Source organism: Pinus tabuliformis, chromosome J (genome assembly GCF_031772625.1).
Source record: "Pinus tabuliformis cultivar Carrire ecotype Pingquan chromosome J, CPIR1, whole genome shotgun sequence".
Lineage (NCBI taxonomy): Eukaryota > Viridiplantae > Streptophyta > Pinopsida > Pinales > Pinaceae > Pinus > Pinus tabuliformis.
Genome location: NC_142295.1, coordinates 1,636,804,103 through 1,636,826,222, shown reverse-complemented (window position 1 = coordinate 1,636,826,222; position 22,120 = coordinate 1,636,804,103). Strand labels below are relative to the sequence as shown.

General features: G+C 41.0%; 1 protein-coding gene across 1 annotated transcript; it reads left to right on the top strand.

Annotated features, from left to right (window-relative positions):
• Positions 1 to 228: 228 nt before the first annotated feature.
• LOC149233782 (thioredoxin X, chloroplastic-like) lies at positions 229 to 21,796 on the top strand. Its single transcript, XM_089379846.1, has 2 exons — positions 229 to 718; positions 21,363 to 21,796. The coding sequence occupies exons 1-2, from the start codon at positions 308 to 310 to the stop codon at positions 21,567 to 21,569; spliced, it is 618 nt and encodes a 205-aa protein (XP_089235972.1). The 5' UTR covers positions 229 to 307; the 3' UTR covers positions 21,570 to 21,796.
• The last annotated feature ends 324 nt before the right edge of the window (positions 21,797 to 22,120 follow it).

Sequence of the window (22,120 nt, the reverse complement as noted above, 5' to 3'; positions counted from 1 at the left end):
ATACAATTTTTACGCCGTTTATACTTCTTTATAACTAAACCCAGATGCATCCTTGCAAATATTTAACGTATCCGAAATAAAAACCTTCCACCGAAAAGACTAATTTATTTATGGTCTAATTTTTTGCCCTTTTAGCAACATACCTGGAAGCTGTGTTCTTAATTTCACAGCTGTCTGCATCGGTAATGTAGGAATTGCTTGACATATCCGCTAAGTTACCCCACACCTCGAGATTCTTGCACTTGCGACACAATAAAATTTTTGAGACCATCCATCGTCAATCCATTTTCCATCTGGATCCGCGTTGATGGCGGTGACAAGAAGCGTGTCCTACTGCCAGTTGCGGGAGGCAACGATGGCCTCTGGAGGAATTCAGAACAAGGCTTATCCTCCACTCGCTGCTGTAGCTTATTCTTCTTGCATTCAGCCCATTCATTTCAATATCACACCACAATTTTTGGGGCAAAAGGATCTCTTCAGGCGGAGGCTGCAATGGGCGGCTGGTTTACCAAGTTCGAGAGCTACTGTTGGCAAGTTTCAGCCGAATACCAGGAAAATTAGCCTCGTGGTCACTTGCTGCAGCAAGGCTCTAATCGTCGGAGAGAGCGAGTTCCAGGAGAAGGTGCTGAATTCGGATCTTCCCGTGCTTGTTGACTTTGTGGCCGATTGGTGTGGGCCCTGCAAGCTGATCGCTCCCATCATTGATTGGGCTTCACAGGTACTTCCTCTTCTTCTTGAGGATATGCGCATATAATTCATATTCAAATCCGAACTCTTATGCCCTTAGAAATTACCGTGGAAGACAAACCCATTGATGTGGAAGCTCCTTCTGTTAGACATCACATATGTAAGATTGTTGAGGTTTCAAAGACACTGCCTGACTATGTATAAATTTAACCCCGTATGCCTGTAAGGCGAAATAGTCCCAAGTGCCAAATTCTTGAATTCTCTACTGAGGTGCTCCGTAAATTTCCCAGATTCAACCGAGAAACGGGGAATATATTACCCACAGTTCCTCAACCTAAGCTTTGAAGACTTTTGTGTCTTTTCATTGATTCAAGGCATGCTGCAATATTCATAAGAAAATAAATGTAAAATAAAGTTTGGTGACGTAGTCTGCGAAAGCACGACACAGATACATCTCCTTCTATCTAATTTAAGGACCGAATTCAATCTTTAGGTCAGTGTGTCTATACATAACTATCGAATTAAATTGAATCTTTACGCCAATGTTTCTTTATCATAGCAAGGCATTCCCTTCAAGTTCAATTAAATCTTAGGTTAATGTTTCTTTATCATAGCAAGGCATTCCCTTTCATTATCGTAAGTGATAGGCAAAGCCTGGCATTTGTAAAATCAAGCTTTATTTAAAAGACTGTATTTCTTCCCTTGAAAGTTTTCTTTTAATTAACTCTCTAGTTTTTGAAAACATAAAAATTAATACTATTAATAACTTTAGTAGGATCACAACCTATTGAAAACCATGTACTTCTTCCCTTTCCCTCACTCAAAGGAGTCATTTTTATTAACTTTCTGGCTGTTGAAAGCATATGAGTCAATACTTTTCAGTGAAATAAATGATCGGTAACAGAGAAATACAAATAAGTCTACTCCAAAACCATGTACTTCTTCCCTTTCCCTCACTCAAAGGAGTCATTTTTATTAACTTTCTGGCTGTTGAAAGCATATGAGTCAATACTTTTCAGTGAAATAAATGATCGGTAACAGAGAAATACAAATAAGTCTACTCCACAGCAAACTATGCAGGGTTTTGCACTGGAGAAAACTCTCTAGGGTTGGAACGAAACTCCAGAACTCTATTAATAACCAAACAATGAAACTCCAGAACTCTATTAATAACCAAACAACAGAAGATTGGAAAGGTCTGCGTACTAGATTAGAACTTTGCTTTTTCCTCTGTTGGTCTCCTCAGTGGTACAAAATGCCAATGGCTAACCATACAGTTGCTATTGTGTCTCCCGCTTCATTCGCTCCATTAAGCATCCAGGAAATAAAGAGTGCCAGTGGCTGTCCGTGCAGCTGCTACCTTCTCCTCCCCTTCTTACAGGGTCTATGTATTTTGGTTACCTCTCTGTGCAGTAAGAGTGATGTGATGCTCGTGCCAACGTGTGGTCTTTTATTATTTTTTATTTTTTCCCCTGCCCTTTCTGTTTATGGATCAGAAATTTGGAGACTTTTGGTCCATCTAAAACTCAATTATTTGTGGTCTTGTGGTCTTGGTCTTGCTATGCTCTCAGCTCTTGCTCTTGGTTGCCAGCTCTTGGCTCTTTGCTCTTGGTTGCCAGCTCTTGGCTCTTAGCTCAGGCTTTTAACGTTGGCTCTCATCCCAGGCTCTTAGCTCCTTTTCTGGCTCTGGACTCTTGGCTCTAGCTCTAGCTCTGGCTCTGCAAATACTTAAGTTCTTTTCTCTTCTCTTCCAAGTAAAATCATCAAATTGCAGGGTTAGCTTCACAGCATTGATTGTTTTTTGTAAGTTTGGTGGGACTACATCTTCATCATGTCTAATATATCACCCGCACCCCGATTGGAGCAGGGAATTGAACCAGTGACTTCAAATCAAGGAGTGCCTTAACAGACCACCAAATCACCGTCTATCCAAAACCCAATGGACTCAGCATTGATTGTTTTAACTTCACAGCATTGATTGTTTTTTTTGTAAGTTTGGTGGGACTAAATCTTCATCATGTCATCATGTCTAATATATCACCCACACCCCAATTGGGGCAGGGAATTGAACCAGTAACTTCACATCAAGGAGTGCCTTAACAGAGCACCCAATCACCGTCTATCCAAAACCCAATGGACTCAGCATTGATTGTTTTTTTTTTGTAAGTTTGGCGGGACTACGTCTTCATCATGTCATCATGTCTAATATATCACCCACACCCCGATTGGGGCAGGGAATTGAACCTGTAACTTCACATTAAAGAGTGCCTTAACAGAACACCCAATCACCGTCTATCCAAAAACCAATAGACTCGGCATTGATTTATTTAACTTTAACCTTCAACACACAATCAACACACAACAAAGGAATGTGAACCACGTTGTACTGGGATTTTTTAAACATTTGATTCACAGGAAATTTGCCACTTTTCAATAGACATATTTTGTGATCCATCACAGCAATGTTTACTATCACCATGTTTCCGAACTGCAACGCATTGCCCTTCCACTGAAGTGGCCCTGAAACCTGCTGCAATATGGCAACTTGAATGAATTTAAAGTTTTGAATATGCCATCTAGACTATAGCCCCCACTATGATTTTGTGCGCTCTCATCATACCGTCTTATGTTTAGTGACCAGGACCTGGCAGGTGTCCATTCAAATTAATAACAGCAGGGTAGAATATGAGCTCGCATAAACTTAGACAAAGAAACTGCACCATTCATAAAAACAAAGAACTAATATAAAACTCATCTAAACGTTGTGACATCAATAAATCCTCTACTTTATTACTATTAGTGGTATTTACAAGGTGAAAATGGGGAGAGTGAATGCCATGGTCACTGCCTTCCTTTGCTAGGTACTCAGGTCATGGATGAGACTCTCCCTCCCTTTCCAGATAGGGTTCCTTTTCCACTACCAAGGATTGGAGCCGCTGCCTTCTCAGCCAAATATTTTCACACAGCTCTCTCTCTGCTGTGTGCGCTCCTCCCAAGTAGACACTCCAACTTGGCTCTAACACCATTTTTATTCTTAAATTTTCAGGACGCTAACCAGAAATTGGAGTGATATCGCTTACAGTTTTTTCCAAGGAAAAAGGCGCAATTTTCATTAATACATTAAGAAAATTACATGTTGTATAATGCTGCATGTATGAGATGCATTCACTGAGGAGCAGTTCAGCTGATGTAGGAAATTGTATACAAAATTACATCAATAGTTGTTACTGAAAATAAACATCATCGTAGTCCGGACCAGGTATTATATGTCCACCACAATAAACAAAAGAACTGAGTCTCAGTCCCAATAAGTTAAACAGCAAGTACAAAATTGAAGTCTATAAACATAGAGCCTAAGAGCCAAAAATTGAATGATCAAAAAGATCATTCAGTGAGGAGCCCATTCATCTCCATGAATGGTCGGTGGAAGAAACAGTAGAAGATGCCCTCCCTGAATTCCTGAATTTGCCATTGTCCTCTGTTCAGCTGTACGACCGCTTTGGAAAGACGATCAGCGATCTCATTCCTTAACTTGTATATGTGTGAGCATGCAAAAGAATCAAATTGTGACTTTAGAGTATTGATATCAGCCAGCATGTCTCTGAGTGTGTGCAAGTGACAGTGATATACGTCGTTTATTTAGTTTATAATAAGCTGTGAATCCCCAAATATCTGAATCTTTTGGCAATTTAGTTCTCTTGCAAAAAGGAGGAGGTGTTTTAGACTGTTGAGTTCTGCATAATTGTTGGTGCCCTTGCCCAGGCCAACTTGTATTCTATAGGATACAAAGTTGTTGATATGCAATACAGTCCCCCCCGCCCCCCCAAACAGCCCTCGGTCTGTGTCGAGCCATCAAAATATCCCCAGGGATAACTAGCATCGATGCATTCTAGGATGATGGCCCGGGGTGGTTCACTGTTTGAGTCATCAGAGATCAAATTATAAATGGCCAGCAACTTTGAACAGGAGGTGTCCCAATTTATCGAGGTGTCCATAATGATAGTTTTGTTCCTGTTGATTCATATACTTCAACATATGATTGGCGGCAAGTTCCTGGCTTTGTGAGTTTGTGCTCCAAACCACCATCTGTGCCAAGCATCCCCAACATTTTGACCAGACCAAATTGTCGGCATATTCAGACTAGTAGTAATCCTTGACCAGAAGAGTGTCGTCACAGGACAGGTGAGAAACAAGTGGTTTGTGTCTTCCTCATGCAGTTTGCATAAACAACATATGAAAGGCCCATGGAATCCCTTGCGCATAAGATTTTGCTCAGTTGGGGCCTTCGCCATGAGTATACACCACATAAACAATCTGGACTTTGGGGGGGCTTTTAATTTCCAGAGATGGCGCCACCACCAATTGATATTGCCATTTTACCGGGCTGCCATACCAGTCACATAACCAGCTTTTGGGGTATATCTGCCATGGGGATTTGAGGCCCAAATGAGAACATCCTGCTGGTCATTGATCCTGACATTGGCTTCCTCAAGGGCCCCAATAAAACGTTGCCAGTCCTCATTCCATCTATCCGGGATATTTAGGGCCCTATGATCCATCCAGCGCTGTGGCAGCCACTGGTCTTGTTCAGCAATTGCAATCTGCGCAATATGGGTGATTCCGGCTCTGGAGAGATGAGTACAGAGATTCCTTGGAAGTATGTGAGCATTCCCATATCCACCCCAAGCATCAGTGCCAAGTCGCACTTGATCACCTTTCCCTATTTTCCATGCCAGCCCGTTCTTAATGAGATAGAGGGAATGGGAAATCTCTTTCCAAATAATAGAAGCAACAGTCGACAAATTGGTGGAGCTGTGGATCCAATCCATGACTGTTAGCGGGTGGATATATTTGTAGTATATGACCTTTTGCCAAAGGCTTCTAGAATTAACGATGTGCCAGCCCATTTTTGCCGCAAGTGCCATTGCAAAAGGCTGAAGGTTTTTTATACCCCAACCCCCCAATTTTTTGGGTTTTCCAATTCGGTCCCAGCTTACCCAAGCAAAGGTCCTCCGTGTTTTTTGGCCCCTCCAGAGAAACCGACAACCATTTTGTTGTATTCTTTCTAAATGCCTTTAGGGATCCACGCCAGCGACATCCAATAAACCGGGATTGCCTCTAGGACTGATTTTAGCAGGGTGAGCCGACCCGCTCTAGAAAGCCATCGTTGTTGCCAGATGTTGATTCTGCTTTCAATATTTGTGATGAGCCAAGCCGAATCTGCTATACGGTAGCCATTCTGTTTCAGTCTAAAGCCCAAATATTTTAATCCAGCATCCAATTCTTGTCTCACATTGACTCATTCTGCTTGCATGTCACAATGATAATCGTGGACTTTTCAAAATTTGCTTCCATTCCTATAGCTTTTCAAAAGAGAGATAAGATGTTCTTGAAAGCATGAGTCAAGAAAGGATCCATTTAAAAAAATCAGTATATCATCAACAAATAAAAGGTGGGTAAGAGCAGTCAAATTTGAGATCTGGACACCCCCCAGCTCACCCTCCTCTCGACCTTTTTTAATCAGCTTGCTAAATCCTTCCATAATGAGAAGGAAGAGTAGAGGGGAGAGAGGGCAACCTTGTCTAAGCCCATGCTCCGCATGAAAAAATCCAGAAGCAACACCATTGATAAGGATATTGTAAGAGATCGATGAGAGACAACACATAATCCTAGAAATAAAAGCATGGGGAAAGCCGATATGTGTAAGAGTGAGCTGGAGGTAAGACCAACAAGCACGATCAAAGGCTTCGGAGAGATCAATCTTAAGAATGATAGACTTCTTATGCAGTTTTTTGATCGAATGGAGGGTTTCCTGAGCTGTCCCAATGGCTTCATGGATTTGGTGCTGACTAAGGAAAGCAAACTGTTCCTTGGAAATCATCCGAGAAAGGATAGGTTTGATACGAAGAGCAATAGTTTTGGAGATGATTTTGTAAATGTTGTTATAGAGAGAGATGGGACGGTAGTCATCAAAGGATGAAAGATTGTCAGATTTGGGGATGAGGGCCAAGAAAGTTGCATTAAAACCATCATACATTCTGCCTGATCTTCTGCATTCCTCAACAGTCTGTAGTAGACCATCTCCAGTAAGCTCAAAGGAGCTGTAGAATTCAGCCGGCCACCCATCTGGGCCCAGAATTTTATCCTTTTTGAAGCATTTCAGCACCACTTCTAGTTCACCTCTAGTGACCGGAGAGTTTAAAGTCTCCAACTCACCAGGTTCCACAAATCTAGGCAAAGCTTCAGCAGTTCAGATGATGTCCGACAGAGTGATACATGTAGGGGCCTTGTAAATATTAGAGAAATGTCTAACCCCCATATTAGCCAGCTACGCAAAGGAGTTTTCTTTTCTTCCATCATGATCTTGTAGCTCCTAGATTGTGTTAATTGACTTCCTTCCCCGAGCATATTGTTGAAATTTTTTTGAATTTTCATCCCCTGCTTGTAGCCAGAGAGCTTTGCTCTTTAACCTCTGGTGCTCTTCTTTCAGACGAAGCAATCTAATTCTTTCCAATTCAAGGAAAATTCGTTGAGCCCTTGAATCGACTGAGGCCTGGCAGCTGAGGCTTCAAAATCTTTGAAAGCCACCTCAATCCCAAGGAGGTCGGCCTCATCTTTTCTCCGTTTCTCCTTAGCCCAAATCTTTTCTCCGTTTCTCCTTAGCCCAAATGATAGTTTTAGATTTTATGAAAGCCAGGTTTTTAGAAAAGACCACCACAGGGGAGGTAGGATCATCCGGTCTACAATGAGTCCAAGAGTTCGCAACTAATTTACGAAAACTCACATCAAGGAGCCATGATGAGTTGAATTTGAAGGGCGTTGGGGGTTTGAAGTTATTATCCCTGATCTCCAAAAAGATAGGGGAGTGATCTGAAATCCCGCCTGAACCCACCCATTGGCGAAACAGGTTCAAACTGGCCATGAGAGGGGCCTTGATCAGAAAACGATCCAACCTTCTAGCCAGCGCCTCTGCCCCCGTTCTTCTATTCCTTCAGGTTGGCTTGATCTTGGCAGAGTCAATGTTCAGGAACTCATGGGAATCCAACAAGTTTTCAAAGAATGCCGAGAGGTGGTCACATTGGCCCCGATTACCCCAAGATTTAGCCAGACCGAGGGAGAAATTTAGGTCCCCTCTATAGTTAAGTCCCCACATTGCATGAAATTTGCTTCTGTAAGTCTATTCTAGAATAATTCCCTGTTATGACACGAACCATAAATGTTGATGAGCTTGAGCGGCCTATTTTTAACCCCGTTTTCGTCTGAATCCAAGGATCTGATATCCTCCATGCCCGTTTCTAACCCCGCTATGCCATTAAAAAATCCCAAAGGCGGAGCAGAACCCACTAGCTGGAAGGTTGGATAGAAAGGAGCCGACCCTAGGAGTCCCTCATGGACTGATGTTAAACCCTATGACGGGGGTTGTAAACCACTACTCCCCTCCGCCGAAGTACCCACACCTCCTTGTAGGTTAGCACCGACCGGATACACCTGAGACCATTCTCGGAGCTATGAGGGTGAAGGAATGGAAAGAAAAGGGGGCTCTGAGCCCGCACTCGGGTTAAATATACCTTCCGACACAGCCGTTAATGGTTGCGGGTCGTCCAACTCCTGGAGGGTGACATCCATATCGTTCATGAGGTAGTAACTTCTTCAACCCGAGTGACCGGTAAACTGGCAACCACCGGAATAGACGCAATAGGAACTGGACGAGAGTATTTTACCCAGATGTCTTTTGCGGTCAGAGAGTTTGAGGAATATTCTAATAGCTGCTCATCCATCCGAGCGCGAGCTGCCGTAGATATCCCAAACATCGTTCCAAGAAAAGCCGATATGGGGATCGCCTGTCGCTGACCGGGTTGTAGAAGGCTCCACCAGGAAAAAACGCTAGTGTCAAAACGGCCAAATAACCCTTTGCTAAACAGTCCGAGTAGAGACTGTAACCGCGCAGGCTTAAACCCCGTGACTGAAACCTTCATCGTTAAACACAAGGCCACAATGATGAAACCCCTCTGGAAACTTGTTAAAAAAAGCTGTAATAAACAATGGATAGACATTGAGACCCCACCCAGGACACGATGGAACACTTCCTCGGTTAAGTAAAACCACAATAAAAAACTGCACCACCTTGAATCCCAATGCATAAAGAAAAAACCGTAAGCAAACAATGGAAGGTTCACTGGTTTCCTTGGCTTACAGTGAAGCCAAAACGAAGTTTCCTAGCTCTGCCATCGAAACCCGCGAAGCTCCCTTCCACCTATATCATCGCTTACAGTTATCTAAGTATTTTGAAGATTTTTGTGTGTATTCATGGATTCAAGACATGCTTTAATATTTCTCGGTGCATGTGAAATCCACTACAGCTAAAAGCAACACTGCAAAGCAATGGAGATACACAGAGACAAGAAAAATGGAAAGCTTTGGTTATCACAACAAAAGTATGTGGAAAGAGTACTTGAAAAGTTCGGTATGAACAATATGAAAACTAATAATGTTCCATTAGCTTCCCATTTTAAGCTTTCTTCGGTTTTGAGTCCTACAACTTATGAAGAAAAGAAGTATATGTCTCATGTACCATATGCAAATGCGGTAGACAACTTAATGTATACAATGGTATCTACAAGACCTGACATTTCACATGCAGTTAGAGTTGTCAGCAGGTTCATGGCAAATCTAGGAGAAGAACATTGGCGAGCAGTGAAATGGGTGCTTCGATATTTGAGAGGCACAAGTGACCATTGCATCATCTTTAATGGTAGTGAAGGATCAGTCTGTGGATATGTGGATGCTGATTATGCAAGTGATTTGGACAAAAGGAGATCTACTACAGGTCATGTCTTTATTCTTGCAGGTAGAGCAATTAGATGGATGTCAAAACTTCAAGAAACAGTTGCTTTGTCAACTACCAAAGCTTAGTATATCGCTGCTTCAGATGCCAGTAAAGAAGCAATCTAGTTAAAAGGTCTACTTGATGAGATTGGAAGGACGCAGGAGAAAGTGAATGTGTTCTGTGACAGTCAGAGTGCTATTCATTTGGCTACAAATCCAACTTATCACAACAAGACCAAGCACATTGATGTAAGGTATCATTTTGTGAGACATGTGATCAATGGTGGCAAAGTAGCTCTTAAGAAGGTCCATACACAGGAGAATCGTGCAGACATATTACAATAGAGAAGCTGCGATGGTGTTTGGCTTCTCTTGGCTTGCAAAAGAGATGATGAATGGGCAAGGGATTAGGAAAATTGTTGTCAAGGTGGAGATTGTTGAAAGAATGGCAACAATTATATAAATAATGTAATTGTGGGTAAATTTTGTTTTTACCATTCAGTCAGTTTTATAGCGGGAAGAAGTTATGTAATGAAGTAGTCCATATTAATTGGGATTGCCTAAGAGGCTTGTAACCAAGGAGAATCATCTTTGAGCAATAAGATTTCCAATCCCTTGCCCCCGTGGAGGTTTCCTTGACACACTGTCAGGGTTTTACCATGTAAATTTCTTGTGTTAATGTGTGTGATTTAGTTTCTTAGATTTATCCATTTCATGCTTGTTTGTTTGAAAATGTGTTATATTCTTTGTATGGTTGCCCCCATGTGCGTTGTTCGTTTGTGTTGGGCATGCCCAGTGGATGTTGAAGTCCCTAAAAAATATTTTGGGCTTGTTTTGGCCAATGTATTTTTTGGCCCATTGTAATCTAATCCTGTGATATAGGAGTATCTTTTAATTTGTTTAATTTGTAAAAGCTCCCCAAATCTTAGATAATTCTAGATTTTATAAGATCTAGAAAATGCTAGAAAATCTAGTATAGTTAGAATATGTTCCTAGAATTGAGAGGATTTCTCTCAACTTCCCTAAATATCTAGGAAAGGAATTCTCTCTTGAGAATTCGAGACCTTTCCTCCTCCTAAATAAATAGTGTTGTAATTCATTTGTAAAATCAAGTTTGAGAGTTTCAATGTTAATATTTTTTTTTATATCTTTTCCTCTCAATTCTGCGTCATCCTTGTTAAAAGATTGGGGTTGTAATCTAATTTGTTTTAGTGTATTAGGGTTTTGAATGCTACAAAATACCTAACTATTGTATTATGTATAGTCAAGTTATTACAATGAGAAAGATAGAGGCGCAACTCTAATTTTTGTTGGTTTTCTCAGTTAATGTTTTCGAGGGTAAATCTCTATGTATTGCATGTGTTCCATTGTTGTTCTTTCTATTTTTTTAAGAATTTGCATTGTGTTAGACACATTGGTGACCATCTTAACCACCAATCTAACAAGAGTCGAGAGGGATCAAATCTCTTGAAGTGCAAATGTTTTTTAGAGTGCAGAACTTGAATAAAATGTTTTCACCTTGACAGATTTGTGTGAAAATTCGAGAATCCTCAAATCACCACTGTAACAAACTGATATTACTTCACCTACTTGTTAATCCATGCAAGTCATTTACTATGTTCTACTGTAAAAATCGAAGTAAATATAACTGCAACCTTCACAACTTAAATAATATGCGGAAACAAGAATCTGAGCAAGAAAGAAATAACACACACAAGTGACACCGTTATTTTTGGACCAATGTCCCTGGAAAAACCCAATGTGGAAAAATCGGTGTTGCAGCTGAGGGTTTGTGCCACTCAACAACATGAACAACCAGCATCCAAAAATAACTGAGGGGCATCCCCTTTAGTTCAGGATAACAGAATTGCTAAATTGGTGAATGTGCAAGCAAGAGAAGAAACTGATTCCAGAGTGGCTAGGTGCATCTATGCATGTGGTATCCCATTCAATGTTATTCGCTCTCCTTACTGGTAAGATATGATAAGGGCAATTAACAAAGCTCCTCAAGGGTACAAGGGGCCCAACTATGAGAAAGTCAGAACTCAGCTTCCCAAAAATGAAAAGGAGCTTGTGGAGGATATCTTATCACCAATTCATTCTTCCTGGAGTAGCTCTGGGGTTAACATAGTTCAAATGGATGGACAGAAACAAGGCGCCGACCATTGATAAATATCATTGCCACTTCCCCCAAAGGAGCAATGTTTATAAAGATGGAAGACTAGTCAAGAGAGGTAAAAGATGCACAGTTCATTGCTGATGTTCTTATAAAATCTATTGAACAAATAGGGCCTAACAGGGTGGTGCAAGTTATCATGGATAATGCACTAGTTTGCAAAGTTGCAGGTTTAATTATTGAGGGGAGGTATGACCAAATCTTTTGGACACCCTACATTGTCCGTAATTTGAATTCGATCTTAGAGGAGATCGACAAAAAAGTTCCATGGTTAAAGGAAATCAAAGGGGAAGCAAGAGAGATTGTTAAATTCATCACCAACCACCACCAATCCCAGGAAATATTTCGAGAGTACTTCAAATTGGAGTTGTTAAAAGTTGTTGAGACAATATATGCCTCAAACTTCCTGATGTTGCAACTTGCGCCGCCTTGTTGAGGTTAAGCATGCGTTAGTTTCTATGGTGGTGAGTCAACTTTGGGTTGAGTGGAGACAAGCAAATTTAGAGCGGGGATATATGGTGCGTAGATTGTGCCTTGATGAGGATTGGTGGAGCAAGATAAAATTCTTGCTAAAGTTCACGACCCCTACATTTGAGCTTCTTCAGAATGCTGACATTGACCAACCTTTCTTTGGAGAGGTATATGATGGCATGGATTCCATGGTGGAGAAAACTACAGAAATCATTTCACAAGAGTCTCCACAACTTTTGTTTGTTGATGATCATTTTGCTGATTTAGTCAAGAAAATCATTGTTGATAGGTGGAATAATTTCAATACTCCATTGACACTTTAGCACATGCCTTGAACCCCAAATTTTATGACGAGGAGCTTATTGCTCAAAGAAATGGGAAGAGGAAGACACCCCATAAGAATAGAGAGGTGGCTAATGGGGTGAAAAAATCCCTTATGAGAATATTTCCATCTCATCTACACAGGGAGGTAAAAGAAAAATTTGCCAGTTTTGCTACAAGATTAGATGATTATGCAGATATATTAGCTTTGGAGGAGAGAAGCGCCATGAATTCAGTTAGGTGGTCGATTTGTGATGGAGCAAAAGGTGTACATTTGTAAAACCTTGCCATTTGTGTTATTTCACAAGTGGCAAACTCTTCATCAACAGAAAAGAATTGGAGCACCAATAGCAGAAAAGAATTGGAGCACCTATGGTTTTATTCATTCTGTGAAGCGCAATAGGTTGGGCTAACAGAAGGTAGAGGATCTTGTTTATGTGCACTCCAACCTTCACCTTGCATCTTGTAGGGGTCTAGAATACCACAATGGTCCTTCTAAAGAATGGGATGTGGATCCAGAAAAGTCCTAATTTGGATCTCTCTCTTGCTGCCCTGAATATTGAGGTCCAGCCTGCAAGTGGAATAATATTCATCATCTTCTTCCACACCACCATCCACTGTTGAGCATGCTTCTACTTCTATTTTTTTATGAGGATTGGCCTTTTGTCTTTATAGTTCTTGCAACCTCATAGTCTTTATCGTACTTGCAGCCTCATATATATAATAAAGGCGGATTTTGAGATTTGGATATATAATAAAGGTTGATTTTGGATATTCCGATATTGCTATTTTTATAATGTGATCATTCATGAGTAAATGTGATGTAAATTCAATCATAATGTTTAAACTTTAAATGTAATAAATTATAATGTATCATATTTGCTTTATGATTGCACATAACATTTATTAAATGTCCTAAATTCTAATATATATATATATATATATATCACGTTTCCCCGTTTCCAAAATTTGGGGGGTCATGTTTCGTACCCATACATGTTTCGTACAACTTAGCCATGTAATAGTGAATATATCAACATGGCATTGAGTGCAATACAGGTTTGAAACAAAATACATAATCAATGAGGCTCTAAATAGCTTGTAAGGTCCAAGAATCAACAGGCTCTATATATCACTGTTGAACATGATCAATCATCAAACTTATCATCACTGCTAAAAATGGAATTCTCAGCATGAGCTACAAAAGCATCCTTTGGCTCGATGTCCTCAGACTTGTTAAACTCTTCACGGAAATCTACAATGGCACTAGTAGTAACAGAAGCGCTACTTAATGAGACTTGTTAAACTCCTTATGGAAATCTACAATTGCACCAGTAATAACAGAAGCGCTACTTAATGTGAGAGGTGTGAGGCAAATAGAGTGGAGGGATCCTCTATATAGTGTGCTTTGTGCTTTGAGGGAAGGTGAGAGAATCTAGGGTTTAGGTTTTAAAAAATTAAAAAATGATTTTTCTTTTCCTTCCAAAAGTGTGCTAAGGCCCGTAGCGAATGAACTAGTATGGACTCGTGTTAAGTTTTGGTATGTTCTATGCTAGAGCAATTTATTTAAATTTTCACAGTTAGCAATCACATCAGCATTACGATAAACTGCAGATAGAACATAAATATAAAACGCAGAAGACAAGCCAAGACAAGAGGACACAAGATGTGGCGCGAGCCAGGGACAAGCCCCACAATGTGTGGGGAAACCCGTGATCAATTCTTCTTTTATCTTCAAAGTTCAGCAGAGAAAGAGAGAGAGTACATTTACAACAGAAGTCAACACTTTGACTTGTCTAGATCTGAGCATAGATCATCTTCTATAACGATGAGATCAGTTGAAGACATTCTGCTTCAACTGATCCTCCAAGGTGACGACTTCACCTATCGTAGTGCTGCATCTAGGTCCACTTGCTGCACCACTGTGTATGACACCATTTGCACCAATCATGATTATCATCATGCTGCCCATGTATCTCATGATGCTGTCCATGTTCTACATTCTCATGAATATGCTGACACAATTCTACTGAAGATTGTTACAGTCATACCATTGATTGCTATATCAACATTGCTGCCCTTCAAAGATGACAGCGTATATGTTCTGGCACCTTTATATTTGACTGTAGCTCCCATCAACATTGCTGCCCTTGACTCCATGAACAACGAATATGATCCATAAAGATCAGCGTATATACCCAGCATGTATCTGCACAACGTGTATTCTTATATGCGTATATTATATGCATTCTGGACTGCGTCTTTGTTCCAGCATAGGTTTTCACTGCGGCTTCGTTATCATGCTGTGCGTATGGACTGCGTCTTTGTTCCAGTGTATAATTGACTGCACATAGGTTTTCACTGCAGCTTCATTAACTGAGATCAGCGCATAACGTTATCATGCTGTGCGTATATATATATGATTATGTATAACGTGAACAATATATATAACATGAACAGCGTATCATCATATCTGAATCTGCGTATATATATATATGACTGCGTATAACATGAACAATATATATAACATGAACAGCATATCATCATATCTGGATCTGCGTATATATATATGACTGCGTATAACGTGAACAATATATATAACATGAACAGCATATCATCATATCTGGATCTGCGTATATATATATATGACTGTGTATAACGTGAACAATATATATAACATGAACAGCATATCATCATATCTGGATCTGCGTATATATGTTTAATTCATAGGTATGCCGAGAGTGAATTCAGCCCAGAACTTTGGTCAATACTGCGTCCTCCGAGATGTGTTCATAACTGCACCTCTGTCATGCGAGATCAACCTATCATTGTAATACCGAGACTGTAATAGACATGCCGAGAATGTACAAAACTCAAATCACTACTGCGTCCTTACACGAGGTCATTCCTGCTCCATTTATCCAGGATCGTGGCTGCACCTAAAACCCAAACGAGGTGCAGTCAAACCCTTATTGCAGCTTTGCGCCTGCGGCAAGGGCATCAACGACTTAGCCCAACATACTCTTAGTTTCTCTCTCCTTCACCAAAAACCCAGACGTGGAGAGGAGATCACCTAAAGAGTGTGTGTAAATGATATCAAATCCTCATCTATTTATACGGAAACAAGGATGACGAATAGACACGTCGGTTGGGCTTCTAGAGCCTACATAGGAGCTGGTCGGCTTGACTATAATTACATAAACAAAATAAATTCATATCTCCATAAATACTTATCGGAATCGGATGATCTTTGGATCAATCCTACACCTCTCGACGAGAGGGATCCAATAAAAATATCAGCTGCCATAAATAAGTTGACCCACATGGAGTTTGGCCCTAGTTGCCAATTTAACACTCCCTCTCAACTAGGGAGAACTCCATCCGCTGATCCATGTGTACCACTGTACTATCTCTGCCATCAGTGCCCTGCACTATTCTGCCCAACTCTGCTCAGCCCTGCTGGCTCTGCTCTGCTCAGCTCTACTGGCTCTGCTCTGCTCTGCTCATCTCCGCTGAACTATGAAGAAGAAGAATTGATCGAGAATGAGTCATATCATTCTCCACTGACCTGAAGTCAGTCTCAGAGTGCATACCACTAGTCCCAAACCAGTCTCAACTGACCCGAAGTCAGCTTCATAGTATGTACCACTCTCACTGGTCCCAGACCAGTACTGCACTGACACGAAGTCAGTCTCGGAGTATGTACCACTGGTCCCAGACCAGTCTCAGCCGACCCGAAGTCAGCGTCATAGCATGTACAACTCCTACCACTGGTCCCAGACCAGTATCATTGATCCCAGATCAATGGAGGACATCCTAGCGTAGGGAGTACGGTAGATACAACGATGCGTCCATCAGTACTATTATGGTCCCTAACTTCATTTCCCTGCTCATTGATCAGATGAGAGGTACTTCCCATGAGTCCCAGACTGCATGGGTAGGATGCCTCGACAGGAGAACTTAATCAATCCTGTCCTCACAGGAGAACACATCAATCCTGCTGCAATCGCCATGGAGAACACATCAATCCAGGCCTCACAGGAGAACTAATCATCCTGCTACACAAGAGAGCGAATCATCTTGTCCCACAAGAGAGCGAATCATCTTGTTTCAGTGCGCACCACCAGGGGAGGGTGAGTCACCCTGTGGTCGTATGTTGCTCCAATAGAACTGCAAGCCCCCCAAAGCTCCTAGAGCTCAATGTATGCAGCATGCAGGACCCTTTTACAAAGGTCTCTCGACGACTCCAAGTCGTTTGGGAAAATCACAAATTTGATCTTTCCTCAAGGCTTTGTCCTGTACGTCATCTCAGTGCGATGGACCCTCCTTGATCATCGACTTACCATATCCCAGATAAGGCAATATCTGATGTCTGTCTACTGGAGCATTGTCAAATACGGGATTCCTCAATAATTGAATCCCATCTCTAGTTGTCACAGAGAATCACGATGGTATTCATCAAGTGTACAAACAGCTCACTGAAGAGCTTCAGCAACCAGACTGCCTCACAGAAGGCCATACTATCAGCAATGTATTCTGCCTTGGTGATGCTCAGAGTCACCGACTTCTGCTTCCTGCTCATCCAGGATATCAAGGCAGATTCCAAACAGCACTGAGAAGTGCTCTAGTGATCCTCCATACTTCCTGCCTACTCATCATTCGAATAATCATGTGGTTTCATATTTCCGGCAGTGTATGTCAATTCATGAGAGATTGTGCCCTGAAGATATCTTAGAAGATTCTTGGCACCAATCTAGTGAGGCTCAACCAAATATGAGCTCACCATGCTAACTGCAACACAGATGTCCGGACGGAGGTTTTCCAAGAACATCAACGCGAATGAGTTTATGAAACTCAGAGGCATTTCCCAAATGTGGTCTGACATCATTACCATATAACTTCTGAAAGTTAAGATCCTCGAGGCAGTCACAAGCTTGCATTTTATCTTCCCACATTCAGAATCCAACTCCCTCTGTCTCCTATAAATGAGAGGGTCTGCACCTGTTAGACAAAGGTGCCGGTATGAGAGGTTTATCATCCACAACCTTTGAGTAATGGTTTGGATCGGTTTCACTCCTAGTGAATCTCAGCTGCATTAGACAGCTATCAATCCTCTCATATTATGCCTGAGGTGTTTTTCTTCAAGCCATAGAGGGCTTTCTTCCATCAAACTCCTCTGGTTGTTCCAAACCTGTGAACCTGCTGCATGAGGGGAAAGGTCCCCTTATAATATTTTCCTTCGGTACATTTCAGACATGCACCTTCATGCTTCCTTTTGAATTCAGGCATTCTAGTCACCATCTGACTCACAGACCTCCAGTGCTGAGTCAATGGACATGGTCCCTAGTGGACTTCCTGCAACTTGATACAACCCTGAACTCAAAAACATCTTTAAAAGATCTATGTTCAAACACGTACCTTTCCATCGATAAGTGCCACCCTGTAACCTTTGACTCCCATTTCCGAGATGGACATCAAGTTTGATCAGGTACATAAAAGAGATTCAGGGGTTCCTTGCTTTCGTGGAAGAGTCGACCATTTCCTTGATGACCTGCATTACCAGTCATTCTTTTGATCATTGAAGATGTCCCAAGAATGATTGTTATCTTCATCAAGAGATGTGTCTCTGCCATTCGAACACTCCTTCGCATAACGACCAAACTTATTTCAACAAGGCATCCGCCTTTCCTTCCACCCTTAGATCTGAACTTCCCAATGAAGTGATCTTAAGATGGACCATCATAATCTTCCGTTGCGCCATTCTGATAACATTCTCTGCTTTGACTTCACCGTAGGTGAATTATGAGGAACCCATTGATCCTTCTGTCTTGTCCCAACTGTCTTCGGTGATTGCTCTTTCACTCTTGCTTGGGCATTGTCTTCACCTCAGCTCCGATACCATGTTAAGTTTTGGTATGTTCTATGCTAGAGCAATTTATTTAAATTTTCACAGTTAGCAATCACATCAGCATTACGATAAACTGCAGATAGAACATAAATATAAAACGCAGAAGACAAGCCAAGACAAGAGGACACAAGATGTGGCGCGAGCCAGGGACAAGCCCCACAATGTGTGGGGAAACCCTTGATCAATTCTTCTTTTATCTTCAAAGTTCAGCAGAGAAAGAGAGAGAGTACATTTACAACAGAAGTCAACACTTTGACTTGTCTAGATCTGAGCATAGATCATCTTCTATAACGATGAGATCAGTTGAAGACATTCTGCTTCAACTGATCCTCCAAGGTGACGACTTCACCTATCGTAGTGCTGCATCTAGGTCCACTTGCTGCACCACTGTGTATGACACCATTTGCACCAATCATGATTATCATCATGCTGCCCATGTATCTCATGATGCTGTCCATGTTCTACAATCTCATGAATATGCTGACACAATTCTACTGAAGATTGTTACAGTCATACCATTGATTGCTATATCAACATTGCTGCCCTTCAAAGATGACAGCGTATATGTTCTGGCACCTTTATATTTGACTGTAGCTCCCATCAACATTGCTGCCCCTGACTCCATGAACAACGAATATGATCCATAAAGATCAGCGTATATACCCAGCATGTATCTGCACAACGTGTATTCTTATATGCGTATATTATATGCATTCTGGACTGCGTCTTTGTTCCAGCATAGGTTTTCACTGCGGCTTCGTTATCATGCTGTGCGTATGGACTGCGTCTTTGTTCCAGCGTATAATTGACTGCACATAGGTTTTCACTGCGGCTTCATTAACTGAGATCAGCGCATAACGTTATCATGCTGTGCGTATATATATATGATTGTGTATAACGTGAACAATATATATAACATGAACAGCGTATCATCATATCTGAATCTGCGTATATATATATATGACTGCGTATAACATGAACAATATATATAACATGAACAGCATATCATCATATCTGGATCTGCGTATATATATATGACTGCGTATAACGTGAACAATATATATAACATGAACAGCATATCATCATATCTGGATCTGCGTATATATATATGACTGTGTATAACGTGAACAATATATATAACATGAACAGCATATCATCATATCTGGATCTGTGTATATATGTTTAATTCATAGGTATGCCGAGAGTGAATTCAGCCCAGAACTTTGGTCAATACTGCGTCCTCCGAGATGTGTTCATAACTGCACCTCTGTCATGCGAGATCAACCTATCATTGTAATACCGAGACTGCAATAGACATGCCGAGAATGTACAAAACTCAAATCACTACTGCGTCCTTACACGAGGTCATTCCTGCTCCATTTATCCAGGATCGTGGCTGCACCTAAAACCCAAACGAGGTGCAGTCAAACCCTTATTGCAGCTTTGCGCCTGCGGCAAGGGCATCAACAACTTAGCCCAGCATACTCTTAGTTTCTCTCTCCTTCACCAAAAAACCCAGACGTGGAGAGGAGATCACCTAAAGAGTGTGTGTAAATGATATCAAATCCTCATCTATTTATACGGAAACAAGGATGACGAATAGACACGTCGGTTGGGCTTCTAGAGCCTACATAGGAGCTGGTCGGCTTGACTATAATTACATAAACAAAATAAATTCATATCTCCATAAATACTTATCGGAATCGGATGATCTTTGGATCAATCCTACACCTCTCGACGAGAGGGATCCAATAAAAATATCAGCTGCCATAAATAAGTTGACCCACATGGAGTTTGGCCCTAGTTGCCAATTTAACAACTCGGTCAAGTTGGAAGGTTTGGTACTGAACCAGCCAGTTTGGTATCAAACTGGTCCCTAATCTACTTTAGGAGGTCCAGTCAAGTTGGAAGGCAGTTTGGTATCAAACTGGTCCCTAATCTACTTTAGGAGGTACGGTCAGTTGGAAGGTTTGGTACTGAACCAGTCAGTTTGGTATCAAACAGGTCTTCAGCCATTTTGGTATCAAACTCTTCCCTAATCTAGTTTAGGAGGCCAAGTAGGCCAAGTAGAGAGTCAACTCAGCTGAGTCCAAATCTGAGTCCGCCGAGTTTTTAAACACGGCTGCTCATCAAGATTCAAACCAGCTCATTAAGATTCAAACCATGTGCAAAGAGTTCCAAAGTTCTTCCAATCTTATATTTGTCTTATCTAACCTTCGCCTATTCAGAATGTGATGTGATATGTTCCAAGCTGCTATTACCCATAAACCAACTTTGTCAGTTCTTTATTTTAATTGCTAGAATTGAAAACGCTGTAATAAGAGCGAGTACAGTTCAGAAAGATGTTCAGCGGTCTCTTTAGCCAGAGACTAGCCATGTTGGCTGGTCATATTGTCCCTTGACAGGAAATGAAGGTTTGCTCTGCTGATCTCTGGTACAAGTCTACTCTAATATTCGTTTTTGTGGATTTAGAAGGTCGTCCAGATTGAGTAGTGAAGCTGGTATCCAATCTGATACTTAACCTATTTGTTATTTTGTTTGAGCTGTAAAGGATGCTTCTGTTATTTGTTATTTTGTTTGAGCTGTAAAGGATGCTTCTGTTATTGAACTTGGTCTAGTTTGCCTCTGAATCCCTTCCCATTGTACTTTTGTATATGTGGTAATGTTTTACTATTCCCATAATTGCAGCTGTTTGTAATCTATAATTGTGCTCGAATACTCACGTGGCTGTCTTCCAAAGGGGTTAATGGTTACGTCCAAATTTCTACATTGGTTGCACGATCATATAATTTTCTCCGAGCTGTTTTTTTGCTATCTATTTGAACTAGCAATTTAATTAGAAGTGATTTTGCTTTTGAAATTTTGCTTGTGGCTGTCGTAGCATAGATTTCTCGAGTCCTTTATTGTTTCTAGAAAATATGTTTACACTATCATCCAAATTATTGAAAGGGATCAAGTTCTTTGTCATTGCAGGAGTACAAAGGGAAATTAAAGGTTTTCAAGATTGATCATGATGCCAATTCTCAACTTGTAGAGAAATATAAGGTTTATGGCCTGCCCACCTTAATTCTTTTTAAAGATGGACAGGAAGTTTCGGGAAGTCGAAGAGAAGGGGCCATTACAAAGGACAAACTAAAAGTGTATCTGGACCAGTTGTTAGAAACAGTAGCAGCAAGATAAATTTCTTTGGAGTATGCTATTAGTATCTTCCATCTATTCATGGTACAAGGGAAGAAATGTATTTCCTGTGCTCTATTTCTGTTCCGAAAAAGGGAAAAAGAAATAGAAGCGATCTCAACTTTAATTTTACTTTGGTAGACTTGCTTCTCTAAGGAGGAATGCATTTCTTGTACTCTAGTCAATACTCTGAGAAGAAACATGACAATAATGAATAATTATCTTTGTGATATTGTCCCTCATGGCATCAAAAGTTTGCTAGTCACACGTCAAAGGTTTATGATCATCTGATTCAATCACAGAATTTTAGTGTATAGCCACTGAAAACTCCATCTCTAATATCATTTTTTAGCTTAATTTTCTCACACTCTTCATTCAGAGAACCGGAAAAACTGCTATGCTACTAATTTTCTCTCCCCTGCCCTCTCGTATGCAAAAAGAGGGAAGAGAAACTGTTTATGTATGCACGCTGTAATATGAAAAGGACATATTTGCACGATCCAGGCATTCTTGGGCACATATGGACTGAAGGCCACCTCGTTTTCTGTTGTTGC

Coding starts and splice junctions, on each gene's coding strand:
- LOC149233782 (XM_089379846.1), top strand. CDS start 308: ATGGCGGTGACAAGAAGCGTGTCCTACTGCCAGTTGCGGGAGGCAACG. Junction 719..21,362: donor TCATTGATTGGGCTTCACAG/GTACTTCCTCTT, acceptor TTGTCATTGCAG/GAGTACAAAGGGAAATTAAA.